This window comes from Pristiophorus japonicus, chromosome 5, assembly GCF_044704955.1.
Source record: "Pristiophorus japonicus isolate sPriJap1 chromosome 5, sPriJap1.hap1, whole genome shotgun sequence".
NCBI lineage: Eukaryota > Metazoa > Chordata > Chondrichthyes > Pristiophoridae > Pristiophorus > Pristiophorus japonicus.
Genome location: NC_091981.1, coordinates 294,500,638 through 294,518,568, shown reverse-complemented (window position 1 = coordinate 294,518,568; position 17,931 = coordinate 294,500,638). Strand labels below are relative to the sequence as shown.

The 17,931-nt window shown below is 46.9% G+C and overlaps 1 protein-coding gene across 20 annotated transcripts in view; it reads left to right on the top strand.

The window, feature by feature from the left end:
* LOC139264761 (uncharacterized) overlaps positions 1-17,931 on the top strand; it is a 460,034-nt gene that overhangs the window by 208,687 nt on the left and 233,416 nt on the right. For all 20 annotated transcript variants that reach the window (XM_070881860.1, XM_070881862.1, XM_070881861.1 and 17 more), the window contains one exon: positions 10,973-11,032. In XM_070881860.1, the coding sequence (XP_070737961.1) occupies positions 10,973-11,032 (60 nt within the window). The remainder of the gene's footprint in view (positions 1-10,972; positions 11,033-17,931) is intronic.

Here is a 17,931-nt window from a genome sequence, read left to right as displayed (position 1 = left end):
CAGCACGGAAGGAGGCCATTTTGGCCCATCGTGTCCGTGCCGGCCAACAAGGGGCTATCCAACCTAATCCCACTTTCAAGTTCTAGGTCCGTAGCACTGCAGGTCACGGCACTTCAGGTGCACATCCAAGTACTTTATTAAATGTGGTGAGGGTTTTTGCCTCTACCACCCTTTCAGGCAGTGAGCTCCAGACCCCCACAACCCTATGCGTAAAGAAATTTCCCCTCAAATCCCCTCTACCAATTACTTTAAATTCATTGGGCTAGACTTTCCACTTCACATTGCCCATCTATGGCCCATCTATGGCCCAAAACGGACCTCTATCGCCCATTTTGAGCAAAAAGTGGAAACTAGGCCCAAAATATCACCGGAAAAATAGGCCCTCAAGTTTCCACTTTAATCGCTGAGATGATCGCCCACACAAGACCCATCCCAAGTTTCAGCACTTAGCATGCACTTCGCTGGGCAGATGCAAGGCCCAAAAGAGTGCTCAAAAATAGTTGCTTTTTCAGGGCCTTAGAGAGGGAAATGGGTACTGCAGACACCATTTTTAGCCTCTGAGGAAGGGTGGAGAATTGTTCTGAGTTATTTAGAGAGTAAAATTGATGCAAATTATACTCAGAAATTTGCGATAGGGAATATAAATAGGTATTATCACCTTATTTATGCATATATTGGAATTATTTATTTAATAACTTTTACATAGTGATGTTATTTAATGATATTCCGTGGGGAAACAGAATAAACAAACAAATCTGCATGATTCAAAAGTTGTAGAATTTTTTTTTTTTATTAACAAAGAACTAATGAACAATACCCTCCCTCCAACCCCCCACCCTCCCGCACCAACGCATCCTTCCCTCAAAATCCCCAAAACGTTACAAGAAGAAGAAATTAACATTTTACAGAACAAGTGGCCATTTAAGTCATGACAACAAGTGACCATTTCAGTCACGCTAACAAGTGACCATTTCAGTGATGATAACAAGTGACCATTTCAGTCATGACAAGTGACCATTTCAGTGATGATAACAAGTGACCATTTCAGTGACGATAAAAAGTGACCATTTCAGTGATGACAACAAGTAACCATTTCAGTGATGACAACAAGTGACCATTTCAGTGATGATAACAAGTGACCATTTCAGAAAGAATGGAAAGGGAACAGTTAAGTAATGATAACAAGTGAACAAGTGAACATTTAACTTTATGCTGGGTTGCGTAAAATTTAGTTATGTTTAAATGTAACCCAATAACATTGCAGATTCTAGTTACTATTTAGATCATTAAATAATACATAAATATAAATTTCAACTACTCTCGCAGCTGCCAGTAGGCTGTTCCACCGTTTGCGGCATTGGTCCGGTGTGCGCGTTACATTGGAGGACGATGTGACTACGTTGGCTATTTCGGACCAATCCTGCGACATGCACGGGGTGGAGGTTTCCCCTGCCCACCCCGTGTCAGATCCTCCCACCTGGAGCTGACAGCATTTTATGAGGGCCTCATTTGCCTCTTCGCTGAAGGGTTTGGTCCTTCTCTTTCCTGCACCTCCCTCCATTCTTTAAATTTATCTGTAATTTGGATAAGACTTTCTGACCTTCCTTTCTCCTCTCTCTCTCTCTCTCTCTCTCCCCCCCAGACCCACCCAGAGCTTCTGAGCATGTGTGAAGACCCTTGACCTCTCAAAACGTGGGAAGAAGCATCAACCTGAAAAGAAAATCAACCTGCACATGTGCAGTAATGCGTTGCTAGGGAAGCTTTTTTTAAAATTCACTTCCGTTTTCTAAATTCACTTCCGTTTTCTTTGGGCGATCAGGAGATCGCCGATAAATGACACCGCCCATTTGATATCGCTGGGCTAAGGCCGAGTGGAAAATCGCAAAAACAAAAATGGGCCTCGAGCCGGCGATCAGCACGGGCGATAGGTCCCGCATCGCTGGAACAAGGCCCATTTTTTTCGGCCTTAGCCTGAAAGTGGAAAGTCTAGCCCATAACCCCTTTGTTGACCCCTCTGCTAAGGGAAATAGGTCCTTTCTATCCACTATATCTAGGCCCTTCATAATTTTATACACCTCAATGAAGTCTCCCCTCAGCCTCCTCTGTTCCAATGAAAACAAATCCAGCCTATCTAATCTGTCCTCATAGCTTAGATTTTCCACTCCCGGCAATCGTAAATCTCCTCTGTACCCTATCCAGTGCAATCATGTTCTTCCTGTAATGTGGTGACCAAAACTGCACGCAGTACTCCAGCTGTGGCCTAACCAGTGTTTTATACAGTTCAAGCATAAATCCCCGCTCTTGTATTCTATGCCTCAGCTAATAAAGGCAAGCACTCCGTATGCCTTCTTAACCACCTCATCTACCTGGCCTGCTACTGACAGGAATCTGTGGACATGCACTCCAAGGTCCCTTTGTTCCTCTACATGTCTCAGTATCCTACCATTTAATGTGTATTCCTTTCCTTATTAGCCCTCCCCCAATACATTACCTCACACTTCTCTGGATGAAATTCCATTTGCCACTGTCCTGCCCACCTGACCAGTACATTGATATCTTCCTGCAGTCCGCAGCTTTCTTCTTCATTATCAACCACACAGCCGATTTTAGTATAATCTGCAAACTTCTTAATCATACCCCCAACATTTAAGTCCAAATCATTGATATATACCACAAAAAGCAAGGGACCCAGTACTGAGCCCTGCGGAATCCCACTGGAAACATCCTTCCAGTCGCAAAAACACCCATCAACCATTACCCTTTGCTTCCTGCCTCTGAGCCAATTTTGGATTCAACTTGCCACTTTGCCCAGGATCCCATGGGCTTTTACTTTTGTGACCAGTTTGTCATGTGGGACCTTATCAAAAGCCTTGCTAAAATTCACATACGCTACATCATACGCTTTGCCTTCATCGACCCAGTGGTGATGGCAGCAGTCAGAGCTTGTGTAGCATCAAACTGAGACTGCATGAGAGCAGATTGAGCATCCATGCGACTCTATTGACTCTATTGCAGCAGCAAGACATTGTGTTGCTTCCGCCTGTTCCGCAGTGGAAGCTGTCGTATCAGCCATGACATGCGTCATGAGGTCTGGATCCACTTCATGAGGTCTGAATCCGTACGGTCTGTCTGGGAGTCCACCATTGTCTGCACACTGGCAATCATGGGCTCCATGTTTTTTTTTTATTCGTTCATGGGCTGGTGGCATCGCTGACAAGGCCAGCATTTATTGCCCATCCTTAATTGCCATTGAACCGTCTTCTTGAACCGCTGCAGTCTGTGTGGTGATGGTACTCCCACAGTGTGGTTAGGGAGGGAGTTCCAGGATTTGACCCAGCGATGATGAAGGAACAGCGATATCCTTCCAAGTCAGGATGGTGTGTAACTTGGAGGGGAACTTGGTGAAGGTGCTCCCATGCGCCTGCTGCCCTTGTCCTTCTAGGTAACAGAGGTCGCAGGTTTAGGAAGTGCTGCCGAAGAAGCCTTGGCGAGTTGTTGCAGTGCATCTTGTAGATGGTACACACTGCAGCCATGGTATGCCGGTGGTGGAGGGAGTAAATGTTTAAGATGGTGGATGGCATGACAATCAAGCAGGCTGCTTTGTCCTGGATGGTGTCGAGCTTCTTGAGTGTTGTTGGAGCTACACTCATCCAGGCAAGTGGAGAGTATTCCATCACACTCCTGACTTGTGCCATGTAGATGGTGGAAAGGCTTTGGGCAGTCAGGAGGTGAGACACTCGCCACAAAATACCCAGCCTCTGACCTGCTCTAACAAAAGCAAAATACTGCGGATGCTGGAATCTGAAATAAAAGCAGAAAATGCTGGAAATCTCAGCGCGTCAGTCAGCATCTGTGGAGAGAAAAACAGAGTTAACATTTCAGGTCGATGACCCTTCATCAAAACTGGGGAATGTTCGAAAAGAACAGCTTTTAAGGAGAACTGAAAGGGGAAGGAGAAGAAAGAATAAAAGGGAAGGTCTGTGATAGGGTGGAAGGCAAGAGAGATTAGAGAGGCAAAAGGGCTGATGGGCCGAATTGAAATGGTAATGACAGAAGTTAGAAAAAGGTTAGTCTAGATAGGGTGTGAATGGTGTAATAATGACCAGCTGGCATTAGGGACAAAGAGGGAAAAAAAAACAAGATCGGGGGTGGGGGGGGGGAGTGGAGGGAGCCAAAAATGGGCAGAGATTATGTTCTGAAATTGTTGTACTTGATGTTGAGTCCAGAAGGCTGTGAAGTGCCTAAACGAAAGATGAAGTGCTGTTCATCGAGCTTGCGTTGAGCTTCATTGGAACAGTGTAGGAGGCCGAAGACGGAGATGTCAGAGTGGGAGTGAAGCGGGAAATTAAAGTGACAGGCGACCGGAAGCTCAGGGTCACGCTTACGGACTGAACCGAGGTGCTCCGCAAAGCGGTCATCCAATCTGCGTTTGGTCTTTCCGATGAGCAGCGAATAGAGAATACTAAATTGAAAGAAGTACAAGTAAATTGCTGTTTCACCTGGAAGGAGTGTTTGGGGCCCTGGATAGTGGAAAGGGAGGAGGTAAAAGGGCAGGTTTTGCATCTTCTGCGCTTGCACGGGAAGGTGCCATGGGAAAGGGAGGGGCTGCTGGGGGTGACTGGGGAACGGACCAGGTTCTCGCGGAGGGAACGGCCCCTTCCGAATGCTGAGAGGGTACGGGAGGGGAAGATGTGATTGGTAGTAGGATCACGCTGGAGGTGGCGGAAATGGCGGAGGATGATCCATTGAATGTGGAGGCTGGTGGGATGAAAGGTGAGGACAAGAGAAACCCTGTCGTGGTTCTTAGAGGGAGAGGAAAGAGTGAGGGCAGAGATGCGGGAAATAGAACGGACATGGTCGAGGGCCATGTTAACCACGGCAGAGGGAAATCCTCAGTTGAGGAAAAAGGAAGACATGTCAGAGGCACTAGTGTGAAAGGTGATGATATCAGAACAGATGCGACGGAGACGGAGAAACTGGGAGAATGCAAACATTTTTGCCAGCCGATTTGCTGATCGGCCGGCAAAATACCGCACCCGGGTTTGGCCGGGTCGCCAACGGGCAGCCTGGCACCCCCTCTTGGGTGCCAGGCCGCTGGCCCGGCCGAAACCCTCCCTGGTGGCCCAGTGGTGAAAGATTAAAAAATGATAGAATCTCTCCCCTATAACGGAGGGGAGAGAGCATGGTGACACACACATGCTGTGACGTCACTCCAGTGATTCACAGCGGTGGAGGCTCCCGTCTGACCCATCTTCAGCCAGTCGGCCTGGCTTTCAGTGTAAGGCATTATGATCCACTTCCTGTGGGACTTTGAAAAAATGTTGAAGTCCTGAAAATGGCTCTCCCTACCGTATCAAGACTTCCAGCGGTAAGTACCAGTCAAAAAATCATAGGTTAGCCAGCTTTCTGGCCCCGTGTTTTTTTTCGAATATTCGTCAGTTCTGACGAAGGGGCATCAACCTGAAAAGTTCACTCTGTTTTTCTCTCCACCAATGCTGCCTGACCCACTGTGATTTCCAGTATTTTCTGTTCTGACCTTCTCTTGTTGTCACAGTATTTATGTGGCTGGTCCAGTTAAGCTTCTGGTCAATGGTGATTCTGAGGATGCTGATAGTGGGGGATTCGGCGATGATAATCATTGCCTGGCACTTGTGTGGCACGAGTGTTATTTGCCACTTATCAGCCCAAGCCTGAATGTCATTCAGGTCTTGCTGCATGCGGGCATGGACTGCTCCAATAGCTGAGGAGTTGCAAATGGCGTGCACAGAGCTATCTACAATGCTGGAGGTAGGCTCCTCCACGCTCTTTACCACTTGCGACAGGCTCTCGGCATTCTTGCCATTGCACCTATCATGCCGGAGTGTATGGCTATCACCCTTTGTGTGTATGCTTCTCCATCCAGGTCCTCATCCGAGTCCTGTGCAGCAGAACTCGTGTGCGAACTTGCCCTCCGGGGAGATGGCTCCCGAGCTTCCCTTTCCCCTTCACCCTGCTGCACCCCGTTAGGCCCCAGTGCATCACCCAGTGCATACCCGTGTCCTAAACTATCCTCTCATCATCGCGTAGTGCCAATATCCGAGCTGGTGCCTGTGGGTGAGAGAAGCAGTGACACAGTACTTGGCTCATCATCCTCATCCTGTTCTTCTCCCTCATGACTGGGTTGAGGGGGTTCAGGCACAGGCAGCTCATCTGCTGGCTCATTCTCTGAAAGCATAAATGGCACAACAGTCGTGTTACGGTGAGGGCAGGAATGGAGCAAGGAAGGCAGACAATAATGAGGAGGTGTAAAGTGATAAGGGCTTCTGGTTTAAAGGGAGAAGTGAAATGAGAAGAGGGGATTAAAGATACCATTGTTGCCCCCACCCAGCTCGACATCTCCAGCGGCCACGGGGTCCACCACCTGTGGGCCAATGAGCCGCAGTACTCGCTCCTCCAGATCAAAACGATTGCGCAGTTCAGCTTCCCCCAGTCTGCTGCATCCTTTGCCTACCATCTTTGCCTGCAAAAGAAAGGAAGCTGTGTGAGTTAGAGTCCGACTGAAAAAAATGATAAAGACAGAGAAGATAGCAAGAAATATAAAAGCAGACAGTAAGAGCTTTTATATACAGGTATATAAAAAGGAAGCGGGTAGCTAAAGTAAACATTGGTCTCTTAGAATTTGAGACTGAGGAATTAATAATGGGAAACGGGGAAATGGCAGAGACTTTGAATAAATATTTTGTATCAGTCTTCACAGTAGAGGACACTAAAATCATCCCAATAATTTATAATCAAGGAGCTATTGGAGAGGGGGGAACTTAAAACAATCACTATCATTACGGAAAATTAATGGGACTAAAGGTGGACAAGTCCCCTTGACCTGATGGCCTGCATCAAGGGTATTAGGAGAGATGGCTGCCGAGATAGTGGATGCATTGGTTGTGATCTACCAAAAGCAGGTTGGGTCTATACTCATTGGAGTTTCGAAGAATGAGAGGTGATCTTATTGAAACATATGAGATTCTAAGGGGGCTTGACAGGTAGATGCAGAGAGGATGTTTCCCCTCATGGGGAAATCTAGAACTAGGGGGCATAGTTTCAGAATAAGGGGTCGCTCATTTAAAACAGAAATGAGGAGGAATTTCTTCTCTCAGAGGGTTGTGAATCTTTGGAATTCTCTACTCCAGAGAGCTGTGGAGGCTGGGTCTTTGAATATATTTAAGGTGAGATGGACAGGTTTTTGAATGATAAGGGAGTCAAGGGTTATGGGGAGCGAGCGTGGAAGTAGAGTTGAGGCCAAGATCAGATCAGCCATGATCTTATTGAATGGAGGAGCAGGCTCGAGGGGCCAAATGGCCTACTCCTGCTCCTATTTCTTATGTTCTTATGCATGTGGAAGTTATGCCTACCGTGGTTAAATAGCTGTGAATGTTGGCAAGGCGAGAAATGAGGCTGTGAGTGTGAGTAGGTACAGATGGTCGGTAATTGTCTGCTGGGTTAAACGCTGATTTGCACAGTGTTCATTGACAGAGCCTCAGAGGCTGGTATGTAAGACTTGTGGAAATATGTACTCACTTTGTCCACCTGAGTGAGGTCGTTGAATTTCTTGTGACACCGTCCACCACCGTGCTGCCGAACACCTCTGCCCACATGAACCTAAAAGCCTGTGAAGTAGGCCTTCTCACAGATGCAGGGAATGGTATCTCTTGCCTTTCCTCGACTGCCCCCGAAATGGCTCGAAGACTAGGTCACCGAAGCAAATGCTCCTTGCATAACGCCTTGCAGCAGCAATCGTACACCTTCCTTGTAGCTCAGTCAACTGAAGAAATTACTAGATTGACCAGGTGCTGACTGAAATGACATCCCCTTTAAGAACTGGAATGAACAGCAACCTCATTATCAGTTAATGAAAGTCAGCTAAAATTGGGTGCAGCCCCGTTAATAGTGTCCCCTGCAGTGTCCCACTGAGGCCATTCGTACCTCTGATATCGCCTGGCTTCATTTCTCAGGGAAAAGTGCACAATTTCCCACAATCATGCAGGCCATCTCGCTGAGCGTTAAATGGTCAATCTTTTAAAAGTTATCGCCCCAAACACGGTGTTACTGGATTTTGCCCCTCAGTTTCTTCATATCCTTTTTGTGACCACTATGTACATATGCCACAGGTTGCTGAGCTGGAATAAATGGCTCAGATTTGTTCACAGCAGTCCAATGATTCTTTTTTTTTGTATTTTGATTGTAGTGCTTATTTGGAGTGCAGGATCTGTATTGAATGCTGTTCTTCTCTGTTGAATGCCAGCTTTAACAAATGTCAATTCTCAATTGGTAGTGCATTTGATGTAGCGTATATGGATTTTAACATGGCTTTTGATAAGGTCTTACATGGCAGACTGGTCACATAAGTAAAAGCCCATAGGATCCAGGGCAAAGTAGCAAGTTGGATCCAAAATTTGCTGAGACAGGAAGCGAAAGGTAATGATTGATGGGTGTTTTTGTGACTGGAAGGCTGTGTCCAGTTATGTTCTGCAGGACTCAGTACTAGGTCCCTTGCTTTTTGTGGTATACATCAATAATTTAGACTTGAATGTAGGGGGTATGATTAAGAAGTTTGCAGATGATACTTGTTATATATGTACACTTGCATTTACTCTGTACAGCCACCAGAGGGCTCATCCCCTGGAGTCCCAAGGGATCCCATAATCCCTTGTAACACAGGTATATAAAGAGGCTTCACAGGTTGGAGAGGCACTCTGGAGACCTGCAATAAAAGACTAAGGTCACACTTTACTTTGAGCTCAGTGTTCAGTGTGATTCTTTCTCCATACACTACAATACTAAAATCGGCTGTGTGGTTGATAATGAAAAAGAAAGCTGTAGACTGCAGGAAGATATCAATAAACTGGTCAGGTGGGCAGTGGAAAATGCAATTCAATCTGGAGAAGTGTGAGGTAATGCATTTGGGGAGGGCTAACAAGGCTAGGGAATACACATTAAATGGTAGGACACTGAGAAGTGTAAACGAACATAAGGACCTTTGAGTACAGGTCCACAGATCACTGAAGGTAGCAGGCCAGGTAGTTAAGGTGGTTAAGAAGGCATATGGAATACTTGCCTTTATTAGCTGAGGCATAGAATACAAGAGCAGGGAGGTTATGCTTGAACTGTATAAAACACTAGTTAGGCCACAGCTGGAGTACTGCGTGCAGTTCTGGTCACCACATTACAGGAAAGATGTGATTGCACCAGAGAGGGCACAGAGGAGATTTGCGAGGATGTTGCCCAGACTGGAGAATTTTGGCTATGAGGAAAGTTTGCATAGGAACAGAGGAGGCTGAGGGGAGACCTCATTGAGGTACATATAATTATGAGGGGCCTAGATCGAGTGGATAGGGAGGATCTATTTCCCTAGCAGAGGAGTCAACAACCAGGGGGTATAGATTTAAAGCAATTGGGGGAGGGTTAGAGGAGATATAAGGGGAAATTTCTTCACTCAAAGGGTGGTGGGGGTCTGGAACTCACTGCCTGAAAGGGTGGTAGAGGCAGAAATCCTCACCACATTTAAAAAGTACTTAGATGTGCACTTGAAGTGCCGTAACCTGCAGGGCTATGGACCAAGAGCTCAAAAGTGGGATTAGGCTGGATAGCTCTTTGTTGGCCGGTGTGGCTGAAATAGCCTCCATCCGTGCTGTGAATTTCTATGATTCTATGGTGAAATGGGCAAGTGAAACACAACGCAGAGGTGTGAAGTGATACATTTTGATAGAAAGAATGAGGAGAGGCAATATAAACTAAAGGATACAATTTTAAAATGGGTGGAGAAACAGAGACCTGGGGGTGAGTGTACATAAATCTTTGAAGGAGCAGCACAAGTTGAGAAGGCTGTTAGAAAAGTATATGGGATCCTTGGCTTAATAGAGGCATAGAGTACAAAAGCAAGGAAGTTATGCTAAACCTTTAAAAAAACACTGGTTAGGCCTCAGCTGACGTATTGCAAGCGATTCTGGGCACCACGCTGTCGGAAGGATGTCAAGGCCTTAGAGAGGGTGCAAAAGAGATTTACTACAATGGTACCAGGTATGAGGGACTTCAGTTATGTGGAGCGACAGGAGAATCAAGAGATGTGGGGATAGGGCAGGAAAGTGAAGTTGAGGTCGAAGATCAGTCATGATCTGATTGAATGGTGAAGCAGGATCGAGGGGTTATACGGCCTACTCCTGCTCCTGATTTTGATGTTCTTAAGCTGTTGTTTTCCTTAGAGCACAAAAGATTAAGAGGAGATTTGATAGATGTGTTCAACATCATGAATGAAAAATAAATAAGCAAAAACTGTCACAGTGGCAGAAGAGTTTGGGAACCAGATTGGCAAAAGACCTGGAGGTGACCTGAGGAAACATTTTTTTAATGCAGCGAGTTGTTGTGATCTAGCATGCTCTGCCTGAAAAGACAGTGGAAGCAGATTCAATAATAGCTTTCAAAAGGGAATTGGATAAAGATTGGGCAGGGGAGTGGCGCAGGCACAGGCACGGTGGACTGAATGGCCTACTTTATGCAGTATGAGCTGTGGCAAAAATAAGAGCTTTTGAGTTGAAGGACATTTAAGAAATCTTTTCCGATTCATGCTCCTGGACACAGAGGTTTGTCTGTTGTGGTGCGTAGCTAGAATTCGAATTGACCCGCAGCTTCAGCTTGCCTTCAGTGTTTCAAGAAAGTACCCACATCAACACCTCTTGTAATCATCCGACTCTCAGTTCAGGCAACAGCACAGGATGCTGAGAGCAGTGAGGGCGATTGGAAGATTCTTGATTGTGTTACAAGGGGCACAGGTTCCAGAAATCGAATTCTTTGAGTTTCTTCAAACTATAATCTCTTCTACTGTCTACAAATGTCAAGGAATAAGAGCTTGTTTCTGAGATTCGCATTTTGATAGCACTAGTCAGTGTTTAGGATTTTTATATGCAAGGCATGTACTGAATATGTTTTATTCCCCATGTAGCACACTTTGGAAATCTTTCTGAAATATGCAGTACAGAAGACAATGATGTCTCCAGTCCAGGTAACTGGTTCTTAATACTGATGATGTCTTTATAAGAGTGACAGACTGGTTAGGAATAAGAAACATTTTCAGTTGACTATGTTCCAAAAATGTGTTTCGAAGGTGGTAAACCATTGATGTTCCAAAGTGCTGTGCCACTGGACACCAGCACAATGGTCCATATCTATAATTTTACAGGAAGATCTACACCATAGGATTAATAGAAACCTAGCTGCAAATGGACAATAATGCAAAATAAATGTATCAGGATATAGGAACATTTAAACAGGAGAAGGCTTATTTAGCCCCTCGAGCCTGTTCTGCCATTTAATGAGATCATGTCTGCTCTGTGACTAACTCCATATACCCCGCTTTGCTCCATATCCCTGAACACCTTTGGTTAACAATAATCCATCAATCTTAGTTTTAAAATTAACTACTGACCTAGCATCGAATGCTGTTTGCAGATGAGAATTTTAATCTTGAAATTCTAAACTAAAGTGCCGAGTGGACTGTTGTGTATCTATAAAGCATGCACTCCCATATTCCGCCATCAGGGAGTGCATCCCCTGAAGTCTCAAGGGATCCCAGCATCCCTTGGGAGCCCTGCATATAAGCCGGCACCTAAGACCTGTTCCTCACTCTGGAGTGTCTTAATAAAGACTGAGGTAACTGATACTTTAACCTCCCTGTGTGCAGTCTCATCTGTGTTAGGAACACAATAACTGGCGATGAGTATACGAATCCAACGCAAAGATGCAGCAAACTGTGGGCATCCTGGAGAACTTCTCGGAGGGTGAGGACTGGGAAGCCTATGTCGAATGGCTAGACCAGTACTTTGTAGTCAACAAGCTGGATGGAGAAGGAAGCGCTGCAAAAAGGAGAGCGGTCCTCCTCATGGTCTGCAGGGCACCGACCTACAGCCTCATGAAGAATCTTCTGGCTCCAGTGAAACCCACAGATAAGTCGTATGAGGAGCTGTGTACATTGGTTCGGGAGCATCTTAACCCGAGGGAGAGCATGCTGATGGCGAGGTATCGGTTCGACACGTGCCAGCGATCTGAAGGTCAGGAAGTGGCGAGTTACGAGCGACTTGCAGGACAATGTGAGTTTGATGGCTACCTGGAGCAGATGCTCAGAGATTTTTTTGTACTGGGCATTGGCCACGAGACCATCCTACGAGAACTTTTGACTGTAGAGACACTGACCCTCATAAGGCCATTGCGATAGCACAGGCATTTATGTCCACCAGTGATAACACCAAACAAATCTCTCAGCACACAAGTGCTAGCAATGTTCATAAATTAACTGGAACTGTGTTTATGAGAAGAAATGTACAGGGCAGAAACCACGAGTCTGCAACTGCCAGCAGGCCTCAGGTGACCCAGATGACTCAGAGTCCTGCAATTCACACCTTGTTGGCGTTGTGGAGGCTTCCATTCAGCCTATTCATGCCGCTTAAAGGGTATGTTTGCAAGAGCTGTGGAACAATGGGGCACCTCCAACGAGCTTGCAGATGAGCTGCAAGCTCTGCAAAACCTGCTAACCACCATGTGGCAGAGGAAGATTGGTCCATGGTGAATCAAAGCAATTTCGAGCCTCAGAGAGAGGAGGTAGATGCTGAAGTACATGGGGTGCACACATTTTCGATGAAATGTCCACCTATAATGCTAAATATAAAATTGAATGGCTAAATGTAAAATTGAATGGCTTATCCGTAGCCATGGAACTGAACACTGGCGCTAGCCAATCCATCATGAGTAAAAAGATGTTTGAGAAACTGTGGTGCAAGAAGGCACTCAGGCCAGCTCTGAGCCCCATCCACACAAAACTGAGAACGTGCACCAAAGAGCTCATCACTGTCCTGGGCAGCGCCATGGTCAAGGTCACCTAACAAGGGCACGGTGCATGAACTGCTACTCTGGATTGTCCCGGGCGATGGCCCCACACAGCTTGGAAGGAGCTGGCTGGGCAAAATCCGCTGGAACTGGGATCTCATCCAAGCGCTCTCACATGTCGATGAGGCCTCATGTACCCAGGTTCTGAACAAATTTCCTTCCCTTTTTGAGCCTGGCATTGGAAACTTTTCCGGGGCAAAGGTGCGAATCCACTTGGGCCCAGAAGCACGACCCATTCACCACAAGGCGCGAGCAGTACCTCACATGATGAGAGAGAGAAATCGAGCTGGACAGGCTGCAACGCGAGGGCATCATCTCCCCAGTGGAATTCAGCGAGTGGGCCAGCCCGATTGTTCCAGTACTCAAAAGTGATGGCACGGTCAGGATTTGCGGCAATTATAAAGTAACTATTAATCGTTTCTTGCTACAGGACCAATACCCGCTACCTAAGGAAGACGACCTATTTGCTATGCTGGCAGGAGGCAAGACGTTCACCAAGCTCGACCTGACTTAGGCCTACATGACGCAGGAGCTGGAGGAGTCTTCAAAGGGCCTCACCTGCATCAACACGCACAAGGGACTGTTCATCTACAACAGATGCCCGTTTGGAATTCGGTCGGCTGCAGCGATCTTCCAGAGAAACATGGAGAGCCTACTCAAGTCGGTACCACGCACGGTGGTCTTTCAGGACTACATATTGGTCACGGGTCGGGACACCGTCGAGCACCTACAAAACCTGGAGGAGGTTCTCCAGCGACTGGATCGCGTAGGGCTGCAGCTGAAGAGGTCGAAATGCGTCTTCATGGCAACAGAAGTGGCGTTTTTGGGGAGAACAATCACGGCGGATTGCATTCGGCCCACAGACGCCAAGACAGAGGCTATCAGGAACGTGCCCAGGCCACAGAACGTCACAGAGCTGCGGTCGTTCCTGGGACTCCTCAACTATTTTGGTAACTTCCTACCGGGGTTAAGCACCCTCTTAAAGCCCCTACATGTGTTATTGCGTGAAGGTGAGAACTGGGTATGGGGAAAAAAAACAAGTAATTGCTTTTGAGAAAGCCAGAAACATTTTATGCTCCAACAAGCTGCTTGTATTGGAAAACCAGTGTAAAAGACTTGTGTTAGAATTTGATGCATCGTCGTACGGAGTTGGGTGTGTATTACAACCAGCTAATGTTGCGGAGAAGTTGCAACCTGTCGCCTATGTCTCCAGGAGCTTGTCTAAGGCCGAGAGGGCCTACAGCATGATTGAGAAAGAGGCATTAGCATGTGTTTTCGGGGTAAAGAAAATGCATCAGTACTTGTTTGGCCTCAAATTTGAGCTGGAAACCGATCATAAGCCCCTCATATCCCTGTTCGCTGAAAGCAAGGGGATAATTACTAATGCCTCAGCCTGCATTCAAAAGGTGAGCACTCACGCTATCAACGTATAACTATACCATCCGCCACAGACCAGGCACCGAGAACTGTGCGGATGCTCTCAGTCGGCTACCATTGCCCATCACGGGGGTGGAAATGGCGCAGCCTGCAAACTTGTTGATGGTGGCGCAGCCCGCAGACTTGTTGATGGTCATGGAAGCGTTTGAAAATGATAAATCACCTGTCACAGCCCGCCAGATTAGGACTTGGACCAGCCAAGATCCTCTGATGTCCCTAGTAAAAAACTGTGTACTGCATGGGAGCTAGGCCAGCATCCCCGTTGAAATGCAAGAGCTAATCAAGCCATTCCAGCGGCGAAAGGACGAGCTGCCCATTCAGGCAGACTGTCTGTTGTGGGGTAACCGTGTAGTGCTACCCAAAAAGGGCATGGAGACGTTCATCTCGGATCTCCACAGCACACACCCGGATATAGTAATGATGAAAGCGATAGCCAGATCCCACGTATGGTGGCCTGGTATCGACTCTGACTTAGAGTCCTGTGTACGGCAATGCCGCGTGTGTGCTCAGTTGAGCAACGCGCCCAGAGAGGCACCACTAAGTTTGTGGTCCTGGCCCTCCAGACCATGGTCGAGGATCCATGTCGACTATGCGGTCCCGTTTCTCGGTAAAATGTTCCTGGTGGTGATGGATGCTTTTTCAAAATCAATTGAATGTGAAATAATGTCGGGAAGCACCGCCACCGCCACCATTGAAAGCCTGAGGGTCATGTTTGCCACCCACGGCCTGCCTGACATACTGGTCAGTGACAATGGGCCAGGTTTCACCAGTGCCGAATTTAAAGAATTCATGACCCGCAATGGGATCAAACATGTCACCTCGGCTCCGTTTAAACCAGCCTCCAATGGGCAGGCAGAACGGGCAGTACAAACAATCAAACAGAGCCTTAAATGAGTCACAGAAGGCTCACTCCAAACCCGCCTGTCCCGAGTACTGCTCAGCTATCGCATGAGACCCCACTCGCTCACAGGGGTGCCCCCAACTGAGCTACTCATGAAAAGGACACTTAAAACCAGACTCTCGCTGGTTCACCCCAACCTGCATGATCAGGTAGAGAGCAGGTGGCAGCAACAAAATGTAAACGATGGTCGCGCCACTGTGTCACGGGAAATTTATCTGAATGGCCCTGTGTATGTGCTAAACTATGGACATGGTCCCAAGTGGATCGCAAGCATGGTGATAGCTAAAGAAGGGAGTAGGGTGTTTGTAGTCAAACTAGACAATGGACAAATTTGTAGAAAGCACCTGGACCCAACGAGGCTGCGTTTCATAGACAGCCCTGAACAACCCATAGCAGACACCACCTTTCTCGAGCGCACAACACACACCCAAAGGATCAACAACACCACCCCGGACCAGAAAATTGAACCCATCACGCCCAAGAGCCCAGCAAGGCCAGGCTCACCCAGCAGCCCTGCAGGGCCAACAACACGCCAGCCCAGCAAGGGCACAGCCAACACACCAGAACAGACATTTGTACCGAGGCGATCCACAAGGGAAAGAAAGGCTCCCGACCGCCTCATCTTCTAAATAGTTTTCACTTTGACTTTGGGGGGGAGTGATGTTGTGTATCTGTAAAGCATGCACTACCATGTTCTGCCACCAGGGAGCGCATCCCCTGAAGTCCCAAGGGATCCCAGCATCCCTTGGGAGCACTCTATATAAGCCGGCCCCTAAGGCCTGTTCCTCACTCTGGAGTGTCTTAGTAAAGACTGAGGTTACTGTTACTTTAACCTCCCTGTGTGTAGCCTCATCTGTGTTAGGAACACAGTATGGACAATCCTGCTCGGCCTCCTCCTGAGGTCCTCACCATCAAAGCCAGTGTTCAGCCAATTCCACGTGATATCAAGAAACGGCGGAACACACTGGATACAGCAAAGGCTATGGGCCTTGACAACATCCCGGCTGTAGTGCTGAAAACTTGTGCTCCAGAACTAGCCACACCTCCAGCCAAACTGTTCTAGTACAATTACATCACTGGAATCTACCCGACAAAGTGAAAAATTGCCTTGGTATGTCCTGTCCACAATCCTAGGCCCAACCACCTTTAGCTACTTCATCATTCACACATTCGTTAACTTTGGGGACAGGTATCAGTTACCATGGAAGGTTTGCATTGTGCTACACAGCAGGCGAACTGATCGTGTCCATTTGGTCCTGTCTGGACCAGTGCCTGGAATAAACTGATAATCAAAAGATGTTAGCCATTGGACGAGTCAATAGGAGAACAACAGGAAATATGTTTGAAATGCTGTGATATGAACCCTCATAAAAAGAGGACCACTTCGGAGCGTGGGGCACTGCAGTGAAGAAGGACAGAGGACGGTCACCTGGTCCCCCCTACATTCAACACCAGAACAACCAGCTGTGTCGGTGATTGTAAGTTTCACCCAAATTGTAGAGGGGTTTGGGGGCTGCAGTCAGGAAGAAGGATGGAGGGTGGTCACCTGGTCCGAGCCTACAACTGACACCGGAACAACCAGCTGTGTGGGTGAGATTGCAAGTTTCAGTCAAATCACAGGGGAACTTGTCTGAGTAGTTTTGTAATCGCAGTCAGATCGCAAAAAAGTCTTAAACTGATATTTCGTGTTAGGCTTCAGGTAACCTTGTGTAGGGGTTTTGTATTGTGGGTTCTGTGTTATTCTGGTCAAATCTCAGGGAGATTATGCACTGGGGAATAGCGCAAGTTCAATAAATGTACAAATCTAAAGTTGAGCCAAAACCCTGTACCGTGTGTATTTTGTTTTTATTAATCCTGAAGTCCAAGAACTGTTGGTAAGGGGTTGTGGGATCTCTCACAAAGCTCTATGCACAAGTATCAATATAAGTGCTCAGATAAAAGTTTCTCAAAAAATTGTGTTTTAACATAAACTTCTATAGTGAAGAGTGATTAAACTTTTTTGAGTGATTGTTTTTCTGCTCATCTGAACATTTATCCACTATAGATATGCAATATCATAACAGGTACTCCTAAGGTCAAAAGCAGGGCTATGTACTGATAATGCAGTGTTCATTTCCATTCACAATTTCTCAACTAAAGAAATATATTCCCGTATACAGCAAGGCCAGAACAACATCCAGACTTGAGCTGCTAAAGTGGCAAGTAACATTCGCACCACACAAGTGCCAATGACCATCTCCAACAAGAGAGAGCCTAACCACCTCGCCTTGACATTCAGTGGCATTGCCATCGCCGAATCTCCTCCCCCCCCACCCCCCGCCCAGTCCCCCTCCCATTAATATCCTGGGCGTCACCACAGATTCAACTGGACCACTACATAAATGCTGTGGTTACTAGAGTAGGTCAAAGGCTGCATATTGGCTCACCCCCTGACTCCACAAAGCCTCTCCACCATCTACAAGACACACATCAGGACTGTGATGAAATACTCTATACTTATCTGGATGGGTGCAGCTTAACACCATCCCAGTGCAAAGCAGTATGCTTGATCGACACCTTATCCACTAGCCTAAAAATCCACCCTATCCACCAATAGCATAACAAGGTTATAGTATGTACTTACCACAGCTTCTTCCACCCTCTTCTTATTTCTCCTCCTTCACCTCTCTGACTCCCCGATACAC